The sequence below is a fragment of the Amblyomma mixtum genome, chromosome 4, assembly GCF_055824585.1.
Source record: "Amblyomma mixtum isolate Tamu chromosome 4, ASM5582458v1, whole genome shotgun sequence".
NCBI lineage: Eukaryota > Metazoa > Arthropoda > Arachnida > Ixodida > Ixodidae > Amblyomma > Amblyomma mixtum.
Genome location: NC_143015.1, coordinates 136,303,781 through 136,326,872, shown reverse-complemented (window position 1 = coordinate 136,326,872; position 23,092 = coordinate 136,303,781). Strand labels below are relative to the sequence as shown.

The window sequence follows — 23,092 nt, the reverse complement described above, 5'->3', positions numbered from 1 at the left end:
CGCCGCAGCCAGAATCAAACCCATGTCCTTTGGGCCAGCAGCCGAGCACGATAACCACTGAGCCACCACGGCGGGGCTGCACTGAACAGAACTGCGTTGCTCGCCGGATTAATAAATAAATTTCTAATTCACTGCAGGCACCATATTGTTTATTTGAGCATTAAAGTTTGCAAATTGATAGGTTCTACGCAATTCATTCTGACCTTTTGCATACATATGTGCACATTTTTTATTCGCAAATTACGGGTAAAATGAAGAAAGAGCAAATAAAAAAAGAAAAATTCTGTAAAGAGCAGCCACACGTACAAACCACCGCTGATAACTCTGCATGCATCAAGAAACATCCACTGTTACAGCTGTACTGTCTCAGTCATGGCGTACTGCACCTCGAGTACCTGAAATAGGAATGCTATTGCCCATTCAGCCTTGGTCAGTGGGAACTGCATGAGTAAGTACCAATGATGCAGCCAAGGGAACCACGAATGCTCTAAACACTGCTATTTATTATAGGCCATGCCACCAGGAATACACGATTACACAAATTGCAGCTTTATTTTCCAGGCAGTAAAGGTATACTCTCTACAGGCAGTTCACACGGTGGATACACTGCAGGCTTGGAAGAGGGAACAGGGTCATGCTTCTAAGCTGCGTTGTGCACTGCTTTAGACATGCTTTCCACCAGCAACAGAGAATCGCAGAGGCTATTTTGACAAACAAACAAAACATCAACAAAAAAGCAAACAGATTAACTTTTTTTCTTACCAATGTAGTCTCTTGTGTAAACAAATGAGGCAGACCCCACTGTAGCCTGCATAGCTTATTAAAAATGCACATTTCAGAGAATTATATATTTTTACCTGAAGTGGCAACTAACTACAGCAAGCAGGTGGTATTATTCTCAAGCATATAAACTTGAAATTTGTTGTTTCAGCACTACCCACCATCATTTAAAACTACAGTAAACAACATTTGTTTGGAGCACTTATGTTTTTTTCCATTTGGTGCACATGAGCTACTCATTAAATGATGTAAATTGAGGCCACATTAGTTGCTCATTCCTTGACACAGCAATTTTGTTTACATTGTGTTTTAGGCTTAGTGTAACCATTTTAACTTGTTGTTTACCGTTAATTGTCTCCCTTCTGCAGTGTATTTATTCATGCATATTTCTTTTTATTATTGGCAGACATTTGTTGTCTCATGTTTTTTCATTACTTAGTAATAGGAGGTCTGCAAGAGTTTCTTACTTTGGGACGTGGTCATATTGCATTGCCAATAAAACCAGTCCTTAATCAGAGTCCTTGAACATTATTTCATAAATCAACCTCAAACTAAAAATATGTATGTACTGTACATGATACATTTAGCAAGCGCATGATGAATCACCCCAGCAGATCGACATAGTTTGTGGAAACATTGAAAAGGCTTGTGTGTGCAGCCACACAGGAGACTTTGTCAACATACTCGAACATGGCACTCAGATGTGGTGGCACTTCCACACTGGCTTGTTTGCATCGCTCGCTTGTAAGAGCTGCTGTTTTCACAAAGGTTGGCAGCATTTTCCAGGGGTTCATCAATGTAGCCTGCCAAGGATGGAGGAATAACTACTATAACTAAGCGATGCTGCAGGTGTATGCAAGACGACAAGTACCATATGAGCAGTTTGTCTTCACCGGTGCAACAATGGCAGCTTTTTTGGCTTTTGGGTATCTGACCACCCATCTTTTGGACCCACCCTTGGTCGCTGCTTGGCTTAGTGAGCCATTCTCATTGTAGTGCAGAGCAGTTAAAAAAAAAGAAAAACATTTAGCAAGTAAATGCCCAAAAAGTGACAGAAAATTACATAGTGTACACTTCATTACCCAGCAGCCATGCTTGAGTAGTGGAAAATATGTATTGGGGCGAACCAAATAATAGTGCTGTGAAAGCACTTGGCAGCAAAGGTCTGCACAGAGGCAGACAGCTTCAGGATCTCTTTTAGGAGGACCTTGTTCAGAATGATGACTTTCAGTTTTATGCAGAACCTGTCGCTGCAAGTCACTTCGATGCTTCGTCCACACCTGCATCCGAAAAATAACATATTGCCCAATACAACTCAGATTTCAAGTAGCATAAAAAAAGCTGAGTATGATAACATGCACCTTCGTGATTTCTGGCATGAGATAGCGTTTCTAAACAGGAAAGTATGGGAGGCAGCTGCCACATACTATACTGTTGTTTTTCAATGCTCTAAGGAACAGAGCAATGTTGCAGCCAGAAAAAAGTGCTGCTGCTGGCAGCAGTAAGTTTCCAGCTGGTTTTCTTTGGTTCATCAACTGCTTTGCCCGACTGCAAGCATGACTGTTGCGACAAATGCGTTTCGACGTGAAGTTAGTGCCACTAACGGCTTTCTCGACATAAGTGCATTTTTCAGCACGGGCACTTCAAGAAAAGCTCGCCTGGAGCAGATGCAAACATGAACTTTCTTTCTTCCTGAAGGGGCCGAGGTTCTTCAATACAGACATCTCTGAAACAGTAAGTTATGTCAGTGCTGTACGGCATTATCTCTATTTGGCTATACCTTAGGATGCTGTAATTTGAAAGACTGTAAAGACTTAAAGTAACACTTGTTGCTGGGTTAGTCGGTGCATTATTCTTCGTACAAAAATTAGCGCAAAACACAAGACACTCACAAGAAAGGTGGACAGGACAACGCGCTACTGACAACTGATCCTTTATTGGAAAGACACACGCAATATATAGGCACACCGTCACACCACCTATCAGATGCAGAAAACGTCAGAATGATGTAAAGGGTCATAAAAGCGATAAAAGACACAAGGACTAAAAACACCACGTAGCTAAAAACGATAAAAAGCGGCGAAAGAACATTAAAAGCATGACACATGGTTTATAGGGCCAAAGAAACATGACTGAATGGAATCCAACAGGATGATAACAAAAACGATATTGTATAAAAAATGTAACAAATGCAGTAAAAAAACCACGTGAAGCAAGAAAACCCTGATAAAAAGGCCTGTGCGCTGAACACTTCAGATTACATTGAGGGGAAAAAACACCTGTACACATGCTCGTACTCAGGAAAACCTTTCAAAAAAGTATTCTTCAGTTTTGTACAAGAAGATAGATGCATCGCTAACAGCATTTGCGCCCTTTTTTCTGATCAAAAAAGCTTCTTTGAATTCACGGGACACTCGATCATGGCCTCTACCTAAAACAACGGTTTTTTCCAGAATGGGCCGGCAGCAGTTTTGTTCACAGTCCTTGCAATGAAGAGGCAGATTCGAACCTGTTCCTGTCCCCATCGAACGTTCATGCTCCCTCAACCTTTTATTTAGGCAACGCCCCGTTTCTCTAACATACACTTTCCCACATGTGAGTGGGATCTGATATACAACCCTTTCACTGCATTCCACGTACCTACGGGTATGTCTGGTTCCACAGGATTTTTCTCCTCTTTTTTCCGAGTTGACACGAGGACACAACGAGGCTAGCTTACAGGGAGCGGAGAATACTACTGGAACCTTAAATTTAGATGCAACTTTTTTTAGATTATGGGCAACGCGGTGAGAGTAGGGAACCACTTCTGGCTTAATTCTTTCCTCAACAAGCTTAGGCTGCTTTCGTTCCACGCCTTTTATGGTATGAAGGAGGGACTCCACCACACTTGTCTGGACAGACTGTGGGAAGCCTGCATCCTGAGGCCTTACCATCTGAAACTGGAAGCTCGTTTCCATGGTATGGCAACAGGACTTCGCAATGGCGGCCTTCAAACCTGACATGGCAATGGCTCGCTTCACAGTCTTACAGTGCGCCGATTTATAAGACAAGAATCCCTTCTGGGCACGAGGGTGGTACATCCAGCACATCCTCTCATTGGTTATGGAAAGTTCCAGGTCTAAAAACTGTAATTTATCACTTTTCGGTTGCTCCTGTGTAAATTCAATCCTTCTCCGTTCTCACCAAAAATACTTAAAATCTCGTTAACTGTGCCTAAGTAGGGCTGTGTGTCCTGTTTACTTACAAGGATTAAAAAATCATCGACATACCTGAAAACCTTCAATACCTTATCTTTAACTGCTGATTCACACTTTGATCAATCATTGAAAGGAAGATATTGCTCAGAACCGGCGCAACACAGGAACCATTACAAATCCCTTTCTTCTGTATAAACAAACCACTCTCGAACTCTACCACTGTAGCATTAAGGTAAAATTCTAACAAAGTCATAAAATTATCTACTGACACAGCAGCTGTGTTTTGAAAGGACGTAACCCCACTTTTCTCAATGCATGCTTGTAGGGCTTTGAACAATTCCTTATGGGGAATGGAATAGAAAAGATCTTTCGCATCAACAGAAAAGAAATACCCTATTTGCTGCTTATCTTTAAGAAACTCAATGATATCCAAAAGAGTTTTATGTTGCGAAAGGATCAGTGACCACAATCTGGTTAAGATGCTTCAAGAGGAACTGACTCGCAAGGCGTTGCCAAGATCCTCGTTCGCTTACAATGCAACGGAATGGTATATCCTCTTTGTGGGTCTTAGCTGTAAAAAACATGCGAAGACTTTTGCCCTTGCAGTCACTTAGACTTTGCTAACCTTTGCAGTTACAATTCATTGGAGAGGGCGACGGCTCTTGACTTGGCCTTCACGGGCTTGAGTTTTGACGGTTTAAAGTTCTTCTCAACGGCACAACAGGCTTTTTCATTATAAACCCCCTTTGGCACCACCACAAAACCACCTTCCTTGTCGGCTTGCAGCAAACGAATGTCGTTTTCTTTGAAGAAATTCACCACTTTGTTCACCGTAGACCCATATCCGCCGGCTCTCTTGGGAGCCGTCCTAGCCAGCGCGTCCACTCCTTCCAGCAGGCATCGCTCACGATCCTCCGGCGGTGCCTTCCCAGCCACTCGCCTGTTCAGAGCCAGGAGCTCATGAGCTACTCTAGTTGGCTCAAGACTGAACTTCGGTCCTTCTGCCTGTAGGTAGCGTCACTCCTTTGTCTCCCACTACCTTCCTCATCAGATGTCTCAGTGGACGTCAGGGAACAATGTGACTGGTGAGGAAGCCCGCGGCATTTAAAAACAGCATGCCTGTACACCTTGTGACCGTTTAATGACGGCAGTCTGCACAGCTGAACATAGTTTGAAACAAAAAACAGCCAAGATGTAAAAATGCTGTGACCTAGTCTTTCCATATTTACGTACGGCTGAACTCTAACTAGTTTGCCAAACTGCACAAAAAGTGTAACATGAATTAGTAGAAAACAAGCAAGGAAAAATGTTTACCACCTGTTGCTATCTAAAGCTGATGTGAAGCACATGCATTACACTGAAGCACAGCAGATGGCTAATAAGCGCTGCGCTGATTGACTAGAACAGTGTCCACAGTTACCATTAGATTTTACCCTCAAAACTGACTCATGACATGACCCCTTTCCTCACATATATGTTTTTCTGTTTGCTTTTAGACATAAGCTGTTATCCTTTTGTTATATCTCAGTCACCCTTTTTTTCTGTTACACACAGCTTTGCACAAAAAAAGTAGCAGTGTTAGGAATTGGCAACTAGTATTATACCATGCAGAAGGACACACGATTTAAACAACGCATACCCAGGGTCCGACAATTTATTGATGTTTGGACTGCCACATCTGCTTGCAATTCCGGGCGCGGTATGCAACTTGATGCTCCTGCGACACACAAAGCTTGTCGTCATATTTATGGAATGTTGATTCAGAGCCCACCTTTCTAATGAAGCCATGAAACATCAAAAACAGCCACTGTGTTAACAGGCAGTGTGTTGATGGTGTTTGCATGAGTCGCATGCGTCTGCTCCAATGCAAGCAAGAAGACGAAAAATGCTGTTCCAAAGATTAATGAAGGACCTAGGTTACAACATGACACACACAAATACATGGTAGCAAAGAAATGCACACTCTGGCACTGGTATCTGACTGACACTTAGCACGTACCTGCTGAAGCGTCTTGCGAGCATACAGGTGGCTTAGAATAATTTTTTCCTTCTCTCCAATCTTCTTGAATTCCTTTCACGTGCTCAACTTGTTCATATTTCCCTTCCTCTTCAGCTCCACAATCTCCTGTTGGCTCAGGCACAACATCACTGAGGCAGGCAGCATGCTCTGTTGCTTCTTGCACTGTTTGTCGCATGTCCTCATTCAAGAGCTGCCCAACGACCTGCATTAAAGAAAGAATGATCAGTCAGAAAGTTTCTGTGACAGCAGAAAACACATGCATGCCTTTACCACCCTATTTGCATATAGCGTAAATGTTGGAAGCATATTACAGCAAGAATAGGACTGCATAAAGCCTAATCATTTCGAATATGTGGCGAAACAATTGAACTGGGATGGCAGTAATTTGAGCAAAATGGTGCTTCATATATTTGAGACCATAAACCCTTATAGACCTTTTTAACAAGCCTCCAGGGGCACTGCCATTTTTAAATCCCTGGTAGGAGAAGCAAGGACGAGGGCGACGCCCAGCGGTGACGCCATATTGGACTGCAAGAAGTTCGTCACGTTCATGTGTCTGAGATTGTTTACGTGTGGTTTGTTACTTCTCGCCTTGTTTTGGGAGAAAAAAATCTCCACATCGATGCTTATACGAGCATTTTTTGTGCCCCAAGACTTTGTGCCCCATTTTTTGTGCCCCAAGACATGCGCTTGTGAATATACGAATAACGGGCTGTTTTATTCACCGTGAATGATCGGTCGATAGCATCAGCGCATTCAGCTGTTGACACTCCACCGTCATGCGCGACGGGGACCCAGCCAACCAGGCTTATTATTATCGGCGGAAAGATGACTGCTTATACAGTTTAGTTGCAATAAATATTCACTCCATACCATTTTCTGCATCTTGTTTGGCCGATACAGCTGCCGCGGATGCTCAGCTACTGACCCTAAAGACGCAGGTTTGATTCCAGCTGCGGCGGTTACATTTTGATGGCGTCTCCAATACGGCGTGTTTCTCACCTTGAGTCGCTTTGAGATGTTAAACCTCAAACCATCATTCTGGGCTGACACGATACTGCGCATCGTTTTTTACTTCTACAGAAGCCGAGAAAGAGAATTTGTGATCTTAAAGTTGCCATGCCCGTGACGCTGAGTACTTCAGATGATTGTTGCATGCGCGTCATCTTTCGGAGAAATGTAAGCGAGTGCAGTGAGTGGATGAGCTCCGTGCAGCGTATAATATTCGGCATGCATGTCGCTGTCAATAAGAAAATAACGCTCTTGCCATTCTGAAGCCTAGCAGAGAGCATCAGCTAGCGATGGTGGTGTTTGGTGTATGGGGTTTAACGTCCCAAAGCGACTAAGGCTATGAGAGACGCCGTAGTGGAGGGCTCCGGAAATTTCGACCACCTGGGGTTCTTTAACGTGCACTGACATCGCACAGTACACGGGCCTCTAGAATTTCTCCTCCAAAGAAATTCTAGCCGCCGCGGCCGGGATCGAACCCGCGTCTTTTGGGATCAGCTAGCGATAATCAACTTGTGTCGTCGCTTAAAGCTGTAATTAGAAGGGTGTACCGAATCACTATGTTGGAGTTGAATAAAGCTACGGCGTGGATAATGTGGCCTGTATCGCAGTCCGTCTAGAGAAGAAAGCCTCGCTTTTGAGCAATTTTTATTCCTACTATCAGACCATGAGAAGGTTAATGGTGCGGTGGGATACAAATGTTTGGTTTTTAACTTTCCAAAGCGACTCGGGCTGTGAGACGCTGTAGCTGAGGGCTACAGAAATTTCGACCACCTGGGGTTCTCTAATGTGCACTGACATCGCACAGAACATGGGAGCCTTGCTTTTCGCCCCCACTCAAAAGCGGCAGCCGCGGTAGGGATTCAATCCCATATCCTTGAGCACAGTATTACATTCATTTTAAAACCAGAGAAAAGATGGAACACCGAGAAGAGCAAAGCCTCTTCCTGCGCTCTTCTGTATGTTCTGTCCTTTGACTGGTTTTAAAATGAATGATTTTACTTTGGTCATTGCCGATTCCACATCCTCATAGAAGCTTTCAACTATCTGGTCATCATGGCTTGATGTAGGCACGTAGGCCTGCACCACCTTCAGCTTGTACTTCTTATTAAGCCTAATTACGATAGCTGCCACTCTCTCGTTAATACTGTAAAACTCCTCGATGTTGCCAGCTATATCCTGATTAATGAGAAATCCCACACCTAGTTCTCGCCTATCTGCTAATCCCCGATAGCACAGTACATGCCCGCCCTTTAGTACTGTATACGCCTCATCTGTCCTCCTAACCTCACTAAGCCCTATGACATCCCATTTAATGCCGGCTAATTCTTCCAATAGCACTGCTAAGCTAGCCTCACTTAATAAGGTTCTTGCGGTAAACGTTGCCAGGTTCAGTTTCCAATGGCGGCCTGTCCGGAGGCAGAGATTCTTAGCACGTTCCGCTGCGTCACAGATCTGACCGCCGCCTTGGTCAGTTGCTCCGCAGCCGCTGGGGACTGAGGGCCGAGGGTTAATTGGTTTGTTCATAGAAGGTTATGGCCAAGTAGTACACCAGGGTGGCCAAATCCTGTTCTGGTGAGGAAGTGCGTTGTCGGTTCTGGTCACCGAAATCAAGCCGCACTCCAAGCCTGGTTATGCAATTCCATCGACACGCGGAGTTTTTTTTTTATCCGGTGGAGAATTGCGTGGCACCGGGATTCGAACCCCGGTCCTCTTGCAAGCGAGGCGGATGCTCTACCTCTACGCCATCACTGGTTAGACAGACAGACAGGATAGAACTAGCGGAGCTATCGAAGTTAATAAATAAGCGCAAGGTAGCCGACATAAGAAAGTTTAACATGGAGAAAATCGAGCATGCTCTAAAGAACGGAGGTAGCCTAAAATCAGTGAGGAGAAAACTGGGCATAGGTAAAAACCAGACGTATGCGCTAAAAGACAAACCGGGCAATGTCGTCAGCAATATGGATGAGATAGTTGAATTAGCCGAAGAGTTCTACACAAATCTCTACAGTAGCGAATGTAATCATCAAGTTACGGAGGAAGGCAGTCGAGCACAGCAATGGGACATCCTGCCAGTAACGAAGGAGGAAGAAAAGAAAGCCTTAGGAGCAATGCAAAGAGGGAAAGCAGCTGGTGAGGATCAGGTAACAGCAGATTTGTTGAAGGACGGAGGAGAGATTCTGCTACAAAAACTAGCCACCCTGTATACGCAATGCCTTGTGACCTCGAGATTACCAGAAGCATGGAAGAACGCTAACATTATCTTAATTCATAACAAAGGAGACGTCAAGAAGTTGAAGAATTACAGACCAATCAGCTTATTGTCCGTTGCCTACAAGGTATTTACTAAGGTAATCGCTAATAGAGTCAGGACAACCTTGGACTTTAGTCAACCAAATGATCAGGCAGGCTTTCGTAACGGATACTCGACAATAGATCACATTCACACTATCAATCAGGTGATAGAGAAATGCGCAGAATATGACCAACCCCTATATATAGCCTTCATTGATTACGAGAAAGCATTTGACTCAGTGGAAACCTCAGCTGTCATGCAGGGATTGCGGAATCAGGGTGTAGAAGAGTGTTATGTGAAAATATTGGAAGATATTTATAACGATTGCACAGCTACTATAGTTCTCCATAAAGTCAGCAATAAAATTCCAATACAGAAAGGTGTCAGGCAGGGAGACACGATCTCGCCAATGCTCTTCACTGCCTGCTTACAGGAGGCATTCCGGGGACTGGAATGGGAACAGTTGGGGATAAGAGTTAATGGAGAATACCTGAGTAATTTGCGATTCGCTGATGACATTGCCTTGCTAAGCCACTCAGGACAAGAACTGCAAAGCATGATCAATCAGTTAAATCAGTTAGACAGGCAGAGCAGAACGGTGGGGCTAAGAATTAACATGCAGAAATCCAAAGTAATGTTCAACAGCCTAGCAAGAGAACAGCAGTTCACAATTGGTAGTGAGGTGCTGGAAGTAGTAAGAGAATATGTCTACTTAGGGCAGGTAGTGACCGCAGATCCTGATCATGAGAGAGAAATAACTAGAAGAATAAGAATGGGGTGGAGCGCATATGGCAGGTTCTCTCAGATCATGAATGGTAGCTTACCAATATCCCTGAAGAGAAAAGTATACAACAGCTGTATCCTACCGGTACTCACCTATGGGGCAGAAACGTGGAGGCTAACAAAGAGGGTTCAGATTAAGTTAAGAACAACGCAGCGAGCTATGGAAAGGAAAGTGATAGGTGTAACGTTAAGATATCGGAAGAGGGCAGAATGGGTGAGGGAACAAATGCGGGTTAATGACATCTTAGTTGAAATCAAGAGGAAAAAAATGGGCTTGGGCAGGGCATGTAATGCGAAGGCAAGATAACCGCTGGTCCTTAAGGGTAACGGAGTGGATTCCAAGAGAAAGCAAACGTAGCAGGGGACGGCAGAAAGTTAGGTGGGTGGATGAGATTAAGAAGTTTGCGGGGATACAGTGGCGGCAACTGACAAAGGACAGGGTTAATTGGAGAGACATGGGAGAGGCCTTTGCCCTGCAGTGGGTGTAGTCAGGCTGATGATGGTGATGATGAAAATGAATGAATCAGTACCAACTTGCCCAGTCATCTACCTTGTTGAAACACAGTAGTCGACCGTCCTAACCACTGTGGCCTCACAAATGCAGAATAGGAAAGGACTCCTCTTTCAGTTTTTATCTGCGACGGAAGCAACACTTAAATTGAGAGTCAAGTGGAAAATAGTCACACACACTCGCCATACATGCACTCATAGCCATGGCTTGTAGCGACATGCCAGCTTCCCATGCAGTCCAGACAGAATGGGCAACATTGAGTGCTGCGTTACTCTCGCCGCCAGCAAGTTACTCTTGGCCTCTTGCCGCTTGGTCTGAGGCTTTTGACTGGAAGATGGCGCTCCCCGTGTTGAAAAGGTGTACAGACAGTAAAATAAATGCACAGTCACAATCTGTATGACTAGCAACATTCTGGTGGCCACCTAATCCTGGTTTCCGCTTAATAGCAAATGATGCTGCACAGCTTCAAGTATGCGGGCGCACTGCTGGGCAGCTATGTACAGACTTGGCAGCAGTGACCGACTCGCATGGTTTCATAATGTGAGCTCACAACACCTGATGCTTGTTGCAAGTCCTACCATACGCGATAGTACATCACAAGTGACAGCAGTTATGATTTGGCCCCTTTGAGCTCTAGCTACATTTTCCCACTAAGTTGACGAAAGTTTTAGCACTGGCGTACGGTAAATATGCATGCTAACTACAGTAAATACAACCGTGCGGCAAATTGAGCTTGGCAAGCATGCACAGCAATGGTAGCTACGGCAAAGCGTGACACCGTTGACCATACCAGAGGTACGAAGGTGCTAAAACTCTCTAATAGTAGCTGTGCAGACCCGATAACACTTGTCTAGAGCACTCGAGTGGTGCTGTGTGGAGGAAATAAATCGTTTCTAGGGCAGGTACTGACTTTCAAGGCCAATATTTGCGCTCAAGCACAGCCCATAGCAGAGCAGCTGCAATAAGCTTTCACTTGATTTGCTCCGAAGCACTGTTCAAGCGCTGAAGAGAAGTGTGATCGGTCTGTCTTTTTACACGGCGCAGTTCTTTCACTTTTCAATTACTACGAAGCTAAACACGTACGCACCTCTTTCCGTTTCCTCTTTTCAAAAGGAGCGGTGAACCTTTCTCCCTTGCGGTTTCTAGGGAACACGGATGGCACAACGTCAGGCTTCAGGCGCCGCCGTTTGAGAGACATGCCGAGGGTCCGCAGCAGAGCGAGAATTGTTTCATAGTCGCTATCGACAAAATGGTCCGAGCAAAGAAAATCGCGCTTGGCAGGTACCCACGTTGGTCGCGATGGCTGACCCGCACGAATCCATATCCGTCGTAGTTTGGCATCCTTTGGAAAGGAGTGGCATGGTGTGTCTCCGCCGAACCCGCCTTTCATACAGCCTTGAGCCCAGCAGTGCCTCGGCATCTTGCTTCGTTGATCGGGCAAAGAACTCGGAACACAAGAAACTCAATGCGCCGAAGCGACGATACCATAGACGCATCCACTCCGCGGTCGGTCGAGGGCCCGAGACATGTGAGCTGCGGCGGCGGCGAGACGTTTGACGTCACGGCTGTCAATGGGGCAGTCAGGGCAGACGCGCAGTCACTTCAGGCGCCACCGCCGGGTGCACTGGTTCAATGGAAAAAAAAAATAAGTGAAAGCGATGTTGTTGCGGCAGCGCTAGCTTTCACTGAAACATGGAACAGTGAAATTCTGACGCAGGGGTCCTTTAGATGACGTTCATTAGACGTTTCGTTTATGGCTCTGCCGAATTCACTGTTGTCGTTAAATGTGTGACTGCGCTGAAACTGAAACAAGCACTGCCGAAAGAAAATTATTTCCCTTCTCATTTATTCGGCGAGCGTCCGCTTGAAGAGCCAGAGCTCGAGCCGGTTCTCTCACAATTCCTTTAAGCCTTACTGCATGGAGGGAAAAAAAATCTTTGTCTGTACTGTCTCCTAAAGCCAGCGGCTTTACTGTCTCCTGGCTGCTGTCGCCTTCTGCAGGCCAACAAAAGAACTCAGAGAAGCCTGTTTTAAAGTCCTACCGCTAGAGAGCAACACCAACCCAACTGAAAAAACAACCTCGGCCCCTAAGTCGGTAGCCGGCCTAGCTGACCTTTGCCCTAGCTTGGCAAACTAGGTTGGGCCGAGGTCGGGATTGGTGATTGGCCTCACACCGGCCGACCTTTGGCTGCCAACATAGGGCCGAGGCCGTATGCCGACCTTGCAGTCGCCAGCCAGTGCCCTGCTGGATTGTGAATCAATGACAAATCGTGGTTACCTTATCTATATATGACGTTTGAAAACTGAATTTTGGCCATGAGGAATCCGACCTGTATGCACAGGCATCTTGAGGAGACACAAACAATGAAGACGGACTTGCAGCAATTATTAATGGGTTCCTTTATGCAGACAGTATACAAGCAGTTGCACTTGCTGTAAACGCACGCGTACCCTGCAATCTTACAAAATACTGAAAAACACCAAACACATTTCAGCCATATATCTTTTATTATTGTATTCGCGATCGCTTTCAACAGGAATGCTACCGGATGACTGGAAGGTGGGGAGGGTCATTCCGGTCCACAAATCAGGTGTAAAGGACTCTCAACTGAATTATCGCCCCATCTCCTTAACCAGTGTGCCTTGCAAAATCATGGAACATGTTATATACCTATTCCCATGTCGTAAACCACCTAGATTCTAACAACTTCATCCGGCTCAGCACGGGTTTCGTAGAGGACTTTCCTGCGAGACCCAATTGGCAATCTTCACTTTCGACCTGCATGCTAACCTCGACCGTAATATACAGACCGATGCATTATTTTTAGATTTCGCGAAGCCTTTTGACAAGGTACCACACCAATGGCTATCACTGAAACTAGCCTTTTTAAATTTGCACCCTAATATTCTAGACTAAATTAAAGAATTCCTAGCCGTTCTCAGTTTATTTCGATTAGCAATCACAACTCAGGACTCTCCCCATAACATCCGGTGTACCGCAGGGATCTGTGCTCGGCCCGCTTTTATTCCTAATATATATTAACAATCTGGCGCCACAAGTATCGTGTAAAATTTAAACATATTCGCCGATGACTGTAATTTATTGTACCGTTACTAACTTTTCTGAACAAGTGGCTCTTCAAAATGACTTCAACCGCATCCATGAATGGTGTGACCTCTGGCTAATGACACTAAACGCTAAAAAATGCAAACTTGTCTCATTTCAGCGTCAACGCAACCCCCTTATTTTTTCCTATACAGTTGCCAACTCATCTATAGAAAGCGTCCAATCATTCAAGTTATACGGTGTAACACTCTGTACCGATCTTTCTTGGCAAATACACATTACCACAATCATATCATCTGCCAATAGATCTCTAGGATTCCTAAAGCATTATCTTCGTCATGCACCGCAGCACGTGAAACTTCTAGCTTACAAAGCCCTTATTAGACCTAAACTCGAGTACGCCAGTCCCATCTGGAATCCACACCAAATATACCTAACAAATGCACTCGAATCAGTTCAAAACCGCGCCATTCGCTTCGTTCATTCTGCTTATTCTTATACAATCAGCGTTTCGTCTCTAAAGAATAATTCCTGTCTCGAAAGCCTTGAAGCTCGCCGTCGCGTCGCCTGCATGTGTTTGCTCCACAAGTTTTTCCATAGCACTCAGAATCAAACACCTTACATTTCTCATCCGACCCGCATATCTCACCGCACCGCACACCCATTTCAGATCGCCCGGCCTCTATCGCGTACTGCAACTTTTTCAGTTCATTTTTCCCCGCACCATTGTTGACTAGAATGCTTTCCCCGCCGATGTTGCCTCCATCACGTGCCCACCTTCATTCTTATCCGCTGTAACCATTTGTATCATACTGCAATGCTTGTTGAATGATTGTTTATGATTGCCGCATATGATTGTTGAATGCTTATGATTGTTGAACATATTAACCCACTCCTTATGTAATACCCCCTGAAGGGGGTCTTTAAAGTGAAGAAAGTGAAGTCTCATTCTTCTGTGCCCACTGCCTCCCTTGCTCGAGTCGGCTGGCGCCTCTGGCTGCAGCCACTCTCAGGATCCTGCGCGCCAATCAGCCAGCGCTTTATAACAGCGCTGCTATTCTTCAGGGTTGCTTGTTCAGGGTAGTGTGCTCTCAGGCAGGCTACGATAAAAGAAGAGAGCAAAAACAAATGCCACCACTTCAAAAAGGCTCAAACCAGCTCAGCAGTGATATTCCAACCAAATAATCCAGTACTTCGTAGTCCAGACTCGGATATAACAGCAGTCAGCACTATATTCTATAACCATTGCAATATTCACTTTTAACCCAAAATAACATTCGGCAATGAGGGCAAAATGCAATAAACTAACATATCTGTCCTTTGTACATAAGCATCCATCATGATATATTTGTGGGCAGTCTTCAATGTCTTCACAACAGTATTATAAATATTTTAGCTAAAATCAGGGCCTTATACATGGTCTGTTCTGAAAGTAGTAGGACTCATTTTTTTAAATAAAACTTTTTCAAGAGAATAGTACAAACGATTAGAATTTTTAATAGTAGCACCCTTCCGCACCTACACGCTGCTGACAATGAGTTTTCCAGTTTTCGTACGCCTCCAGAAACGCCTGGACCAGAATGCTGTCTAGCTCCCTCGTCACGGGCTGTTGAACCGCCTCTACCAATCCGCGATGTTTCCCCTTGAGCGTCGGGAATAAAAAAAAAGTCTGGCGGGGCCAAGTCGGGGCTGTAGGGGGCCTGAGGCAGCGTTGCCGCCTTGTGCTCGGCAAAAAATTGGGGTCCTCATTCACATGATGAAGATCCTGGCAGATCACTTTCCGGTTGGCCTTTTGCTCCTCTGACAACAGTCCTGGCACCAACTTCACGCACACTTTCCTCATGGCTAAGTTTTCTGTCACGATTTCAAAAACTTGGGTTTGAGGAATGCTCAAGTCAGCAACAATCATTCTGATAATCATCCTACGATCACTGTTCAGTCAATGTTTTACTCGCTACACATTTTCGTTGGGCTTGCTGGTCGAAGGCCGTCCGGAGCGGTCGTCGTCTTCCACTCTTTCCTGACCTTCTCGGAACAGCTTGTGCCACTCACAAAACACATGATCTACCCATGGCAGCGTCTCTGTAGGCCTCTCTAATAATGTCGTGAGTCTCTTTGCCTGGTTTACTAAGATTTACACAAAATTTGATCGCGCATCACTGATCCAGTAAACGCTTTATGATTCTGCGTGACGAGACATTTCGAGAGGGGTTCACAGTACAAGCGACCTGCTCACTTCAACGGCCGAGAGCTGACTGCCGATTTTCTCCAGTATTCCCAATATCCCCCTTCAACTATCCTGCACGCGCAGACCGCCTCTCGTCCGCCCGTTCGGCCAGGAAAAAAACAGTCCTACTACTTTCAGAACAGACCCTGTATACTGAAAAATTTGGCATTGTGTGTATTATTATAAATAGCACTAAACAATTGCAAGCAGTATTAGAAATTCAATATTTTTACAATTGCATGAAACCTGATGCAGTATACAGTAGCAATTGTTTTAACAAATGCCGCCAACATGCATATTTACCCTTAAATACAGGCAAATCATTTACAACCTGCATTTCATTACGTCCACGTCACAGCAGCGCCAAAATTAAGAATGAATACAAAATTTTTTCATGACAAAGTAGACTAAATAGAATAGAATCTCGAAGCACTTAAAATTTTTTTCCTGGGAAACCATTGCGGGGTTTAATCTCCCAGAAGCAACACATGGACTATTGGGACACCTTAGTGGAGGGCTCCAGGAATTTCCACCACCTGGGACAAATGTATTGTACTGAAGAATATATGGCTGATAAAATGACCAGCATGTTTAGCACAGCATGACAATTCTTCACCAGTGCGGTGAAGAATTTCCGGCTCCATTACTTGCAGCCGAATGCCACATGTCCAATGCACGCAATAAGCCTCTCTGAAGGCCAAAATGAACGTACTCACTACTGCCGAGTTGTTCAAGTGGCACGCTTTGTCGAGTGGACACTAGAGCATACTGTGTCTTAGGAAGATCAGTGAAGTGCGGCCTAAGAATGTCAAGCAGTGAATTAACTGCCGCTCCCCTGATATGATGCTTCACAGCCCAAGCCCTCAACTGGCTCCTTATCCCCTCTGGACACTCGGCATTGTCGGGAACATCAACCAAGTCATGTTCATCAGGCTCCACAGGACCAGCGTTTTGGCCGTGCAAGTCACTTCCATCTGACTCAGCTTGATCTCCACTCGAACACTGTGTCTCAACTGCCACGACAGAGGATTCAAAAGAATTCACTGCTGCATATGCTTGCCCTAAGCAGTCCCCGAGCGGTGCAAATCTATCGTTTCCAACACTTGCTAAACGTGATGGATTGTCGGATTGTAAATGGGGGAATGTCTCAGAGCATGCTGCCGCCTCTGCGTCTTCTGCGACTTGCTGCAAACACCGTACGCTGCACGACCTACTGTATATTGGGCGACCTGCGCGTGCAACGCCGCCCCAGCGCCGCAGTTTTGCTTTTGCTTGTGCTGTATTTTTTAGTTCTCTAAGCCGCCACCGCTGAGAGTGGCGCTGTAACTCACCCCCACGACGAAACCGACGAGACGGCGACCGGCTGCAGAGCACTGCAACCTACCACGTGTGGACCCTCGATTTACGTGCTGAGCGGCCGCTAAGCTGGGTGCCAAAGAATTCTTTTTCAGTAGGCAGGTTGCCACTTTACCGGAAGAAGCTTTGGCGTGCCGTGTGCCTGTGGGTGGCGGCGAATGCCTCCGCGTTTGCGACATATTCACGCAGTATGGTGTACTGTTGTGTGCCGCTCTGCAAGTCGAGCGGGCGAACGCCAACAGGGATCTCCTTTCACGAGTTTCCTGTGACGGAGATACGGAGTCAGTGGCTGAAGAACATCTCGCGGCAAGCCGAAGGTAAGCTATGAAGCTGCACCTGATTTTAAACGTGCTTAAAATATCGCTTGCTCGAGCACTTCGGGCGACGGCCTTGGCTGTGATAGCAAGATCATTAGAACGAAAGGGCTTGCGATCATCAGCTGATGCTGTGTTAGTCGAGTTTTCGTTGCGTTCAGTAATGCCCGGTAAGTGCATTTCTGTAATGGCACTCCTTGCATTTCAGGGCCAGGGAAACAGCCCTGGATACCAAAAGACCGGAGCAGAGTATGCAGCCTGCATTTTAAGCAGGACGACTACAGAGGAAACCTCAAGATACGGAGGCTAAAGGCAGATGCCGTACCTACAGTTTTTCCGGAATTCCCGGCATATCTGCAACCGCCAGAAAAACATCTGCGGCGCCCGCTGAACCGTAAATGTGCTGCTCCAGCTTCTTCCCCAAGCAAGCTTCCTCGTGCGAAGAAAAGCAGGTATATTCCATTCTTTTCACCATTTTTTGTAGTAATCGTATTTCAGCATAAGTAATGCACGCTGGTTTTAAATTCTATGCTTAAATATATTGGTGTATCTGAATTTATGTAACAAAATTCGTGTAATGACTGTATTGCAGGCAAAGCAGGTGTATGCCTCATAATGAGTTTGAAGTGGGTGAACCCGATGCTCAAGAACCTACGAGACCTGAAGGGAGCAGGGAGCCACTGCCTATTCAGGAGCCTGGTAGCTCTGATCCTGTGAAAACAGCTTCACCACAAGCTGTGCTGGAGCTACCATCACTTTCATCGGAGCCCACGCAAGAAGCCTCCTCTGGCCTTCCTTCGTTTCCTGCTGTGGTGCTTCTTCCAAAAGAGCCGCCAGCAAATAGTTTGAAGTCAGCTCCATTGCTTAAAGCACGTGCAACACAAAGTAGGTTATCAGTTGCAAGAATTGCAAAGCTTTTTAGGCAGGTTGCAACCCTGACCAGAAAATGCAGAAGGCTTGGAAAAAAAAATGTGGAGCTGCTGCAGGAAATTGCCTTGCTGAAGAAATAGAAGAGGAGGACAGCGGCAGTGTTGAAAAAAACGAACCTCGTAGTCTTCCAGGTATAGTGTCCATTACCATATTGATTATACTTAGCGTTTGATACGAAACTTGCTCTTAACAAATTTTAAACACTTCCAGGAGAAAGTGGAACAAAATGACGAAAAGGGCCTATTCCTACAAGAACAGCTGGCTTTTTTAAGTGTGGCAAAGGGTCGCTGGCGTGAGGAGACCATACGTAACTGTGTGCTTTGGCACGCTAAATCACCATCGTGCTACCAACTCCTCAGAGAGACTGGTGTGTTGGCCCTGCCTTGCAGATCAACGTTGAAGCGATATACAGGTGCGTGCACGGGAGAGGTGGTCTCATCACTGATCAAGCAGCGAATCCACATGGAAGCAAGGCAGCACTCTGAAGAGGTAAAACATTTCTGCTAGTACCTGTGGCTCGCTGATTATGGATGAAATGTCGCTGAAGAAAGCCACCACATATCACAAGCTGTCGGATGCTGTTCATGGCCTGGTGAACATGGGTGGCGTGGAAGCCGATTTTCGCCTTCAAGATGAACTGGCGACCCACATTCCTTGCTTTGTGTTTGTTGGACTGGCCACTCATTACAGGTATATAAAACTTTCAGCTGTGTTCTTAGATTGGCAGGTAATTGGTCTGAGAGCTTTAACGTCTCGAAAGTACTAAAGGGTAGCAAATATCTGGCAATTGCATTTTTTTTTGCAGGCTACCAGTCGGGTATTATTTTACCAAGGCCCTAACTGGGGAGCAACTTGAAATTCTTGCTCTCAATGTAATGAAATCAGTCGAAGATGCAGGATTTCAAGTGGTGCGACTTCTTGCGGACAACCACCAAGCCAACTGCAAATTTTTTGCAAGCTTGTCGGATGGCCCTATCCGACCTCTCATCACGTGAGTGTGATCATTTAACATCCCATGTAATGTACATTTTACTCTCAATATTTGTGGACTACATCCTCTGTTGTAGGTGCGTATAAAAAAACATTCGATGCACGTTCAAACTTAACTCCTGTTTTTTAAACATCTCTTCTAGGCACCCTCTTGATTCAAGTCAGCGGTTGTATCTATCATTTGACTTCTGCCATATCCTCAAAAACATCAGGTCGCAGTTTTTGGATACAAAGAGGATCTTCAGGAATGAAGGAAAACTGATCCTGCCAGATTATTTAAGGTTACACAAAACTCTCTTGTTTTTGAACATTTGTTGCAATTTGCTAACACTTTACTTTTGTGTAGGTTGCTGTACGAGATACAAGAACGGCAAGGTGCTTTCAGGCTGGTACGATGCCTGACAAAAAAACATCTGTGGCCCAGCAATTTCGAAAAAATGAACGTCAGTAGAGCCGTTGACATTTTCTCACCACAGGTAAAATGTGCATTGATCACTTTGTTTTTGTGAACATTATACTGCTCCACCCTTCATAAATGCTTGCAACACTCTTATGCACCTTGCACAAGAAATAAATCACTTGTGGCACTCAAATAAACGCAGTGGTAGCTTGTGATTAAGCGTTGGGCCAAAGTGATTATGCTCACAATATTTTTCTTTCTTTAAGGTCACATCAGTCCTCAGATTCCTTCAGCAGCATGGGCATCGCCTTGGTGCTCCTGGATTTGATAAGTGCCTGCCCACTGTAGAATTCATGGAGACTGTGTACAAATGGTTTGCCCTCCACAATGTCAAGAGCACCACGTTCCACATAATGAGCAGGGTCGCCTGGAGGATGCCGTTCTACAGTGCAGAGGATGAGAGGTATGTAGTGATTGATAAATGCTTAATTTTTAGAAGTCTTATCTTGCACGTGAAGCCCATGTGAAAAGTAGTGGAAAGTGATGCTCGTTTATCATTTTTGAAACTATTTTCTTTATTTCGTAAATATATATTGCAATGAGAGCTCTGCTGCCTTTTTCATGAGGTGTGTTCATGCATTTTTGTTTGTTTGTTTACTTTGTAGGCTTTCGTGGCTGGAGTCAGAATGCTTGCAGTACTTTGCTTCGTGGAAGGATGGCACCAGCCACAAGATGGAATTTCTAACGGCAGAGATGTACGAAGCGCTGAATGTGGCAACGATGTCTACTGTTCTGTGCACAAAGCATCTCGTGCAATCAGGCTTCCATTTTGTTCTTACTGGCAAGTTTTCCAGTGACGATGTGGAGTCGTTGTTTTCCACAATTAGGCAACTTAATGGGAGCAACGACCAAACTGACGCATACACGGCTTTGTCAGCTCTACAAAAAATCCTGGTCACTGGGATAATTCACTCCTCGGCCAGTGGCAATGTTGGAAGCGTGGTGGGCGCATTAGGGGCAGCACCGAATCTGCCTCTTGAAACTGAATGCAAGGCTACTCCAAGAAAGGATCTCCGAAAGCTTCTGCTCCCTCACCTGGCTGCTCTGGAACACTACCCATGTATGCAGTGTATTCTAATCAATGTAAATCAGAAATAACTTCCAAGGAACTGCATGTTAACATGATTTTGTTCGAGCCCTAGAAAGTGCATAGTGCGCTGTCAGTAGCTTTTTTTGGAAAGCAATTTGCATGTTTTTTTTTTACTTAATTCACTTTACCATGGGCCAGATTGTAAGGGCTCTGTAGCAGGCACCAGTAAGTAAACAAAATCACTAATCAGTTCATTGTCTTCAATATGTTATATAATTGTGGTGAATATGTTGTAACAGCACTGAAATACTCCAAGGTTGTCTTTGCTTTTTCTTACTGCATCCCTCATTTCCAGTCCCTCCGCAACAGAGCCTGATGTCAAGCACACTGGCATTGATTGCTGGCTTTCTTGTAAGAGCTATACAAGACAACATTGAGTGCTCAGGGTGCCTTGGCAAGCTGCGTGCTCCATCATCTACCTCAACGACAACAGCCCTGATAGCTGCCATCGATAGAGGAGGGCTCTCCTACCCTACCCTTGCTTTTGTGGGTTTCGTCACAATTCTAGAGAATGCAGCTTCTAGAGTAGCTGCCGAGCTCGTGAAAGGACCGCAGCCACTAAAACGGTTCACAGCTGTGGTGCTGCCGTCAGCTGCAAAAAATCCGCTTTTTCAGTGCGCCATGGATGACAGTGTGGCCCATAGAATGAGGCTTGTGAAGCTCGTGTGTCACAAATTTATGAGGCCCTTTCTCACTAACTTCACTGGCCAGCTGACTGAGCGCAATGAAAAAAGAAAATTGTTGAACAAAAAACCTTGCTCTCGAAAAGTACTTAAAGTATAGAACTTATTTCTGTGATGGCGCAATAAAGCACCACTGGCACTTTTTTTTTTCACAGCACATGCTTTTGGAATCATTTGTTAAATCTGCATGAACAGAACACTCACTGCTTAGCTCACCCTGAAAATTTCCACAAATATTGCATGCATTAAAGTTGACAATCTCGCCCTTTAAAAAGACTCATCACTAAAGTTTGAGTTCAAAAGCTTAAGCGCATGACAAAAAACAAGGGGAAAGAGGCCGGGCTCGCGTATTCATCTAATATTGCACTGGACAGCCTGCCCGTCAAATACGTAACACGGAGGAATGAACGTGCACGGGAGTCGAGAAGGGAGACTGCCAATTTGCTCCAACTGTGCTGCCATCGCCCGCCAAGTAAAAAGAGTGAGAACGCGGTTAAAGAGCAGGAAAGGCGAGTGTCGTCGCAGTCGCGTCCGTCGAAAGCACGACGGCGGCTGACCTCCCGCCGCCGCCGCCCCTCAGCTCCGGAGCTCTTTCCCTCAACACTGCCACTCTCATTTCACTGGCCTGCGGCTTTACCTTGCCGCAACCATCTCTCATGCCAAATAATGGCTTCGAAAACTATTCCGCGGAACTGCGCGCCGCCAGCGCAGGTCGCTTGCAGGCACAGCCGAAGCGCGTGAAACGCTGCTCAGGGGGTGAGTTTTAGCGGCACCTACCGGCTGGCTTGGTCCCTACTCGGAGGTCACGTGGTATTTATTCGGCCGCGCGCTCCCATAGAGGGTGGCGCGATGAACAGGTCGTGGTACGCTGCCCGTCTTCGCCAGATAAAGCTCTCGGCGACGTTTCACCCTCAAGAACCGATCCATAATGAGGTCTTACCTTCCGACGTTTAGATCAGGTGGTGTTGTCATGGTGAAAGGCCAAGACACGGAACAACCAATGCTCCAGATCCAAACAGAGCACGATGCCAGCTACGCCGCTACGAAAGCACAGAGTGGAAAGCGCGGGAAGAGCATCGCGTTGCAGATTCAGTCATTGTAACTGACACCGCGCTTCCGTAGATATGCTGTCAAAAATATGTTCGCAAGAACAAAAATAAAATAAATGTGTTGTTTTATTCATTGTTCTCAAATTATGCAAGTCAAAATTTACATTGCTTCATTACGTCTAGATAAAAAACAATTGCTTCCCAGTTTCAATAAAAGATCGAAACCGAAACTTTTGAGTTTCGGTTTCGTTTGATGTCACAATTACGGGACTTTCCTTTTATCTCTCGATGAAACGGCACTCGTCCGACAATTTTAAATGCTCAGCATTGC

At 45.4% G+C, this 23,092-nt stretch overlaps 2 protein-coding genes and 1 long non-coding RNA gene across 3 annotated transcripts in view; 1 reads left to right on the top strand and 2 right to left on the bottom strand.

The window, feature by feature from the left end:
- LOC149348342 (uncharacterized) overlaps positions 1 to 23,092 on the bottom strand; it is a 358,890-nt gene that overhangs the window by 42,662 nt on the left and 293,136 nt on the right. The gene's annotated exons all lie outside the window — the stretch shown is intronic.
- LOC149348358 (uncharacterized) lies at positions 4,994 to 11,815 on the bottom strand. Its single transcript, XR_016292735.1, has 3 exons — positions 11,683 to 11,815; positions 5,617 to 6,199; positions 4,994 to 5,137 (listed from the first exon to the last, which is right to left on the bottom strand). It is a non-coding gene; the product is annotated as an uncharacterized LOC149348358 (long non-coding RNA).
- LOC149348357 (uncharacterized) lies at positions 19,001 to 21,844 on the top strand. The gene is made up of 7 exons (XM_089585799.1): positions 19,001 to 19,179; positions 19,295 to 19,480; positions 19,623 to 19,760; positions 19,826 to 19,955; positions 20,146 to 20,342; positions 20,545 to 20,999; positions 21,325 to 21,844. Exons 1-7 carry the CDS (start codon positions 19,016 to 19,018, stop codon positions 21,810 to 21,812), a joined length of 1,758 nt encoding a protein of 585 aa, XP_089441925.1. The 5' UTR covers positions 19,001 to 19,015; the 3' UTR covers positions 21,813 to 21,844.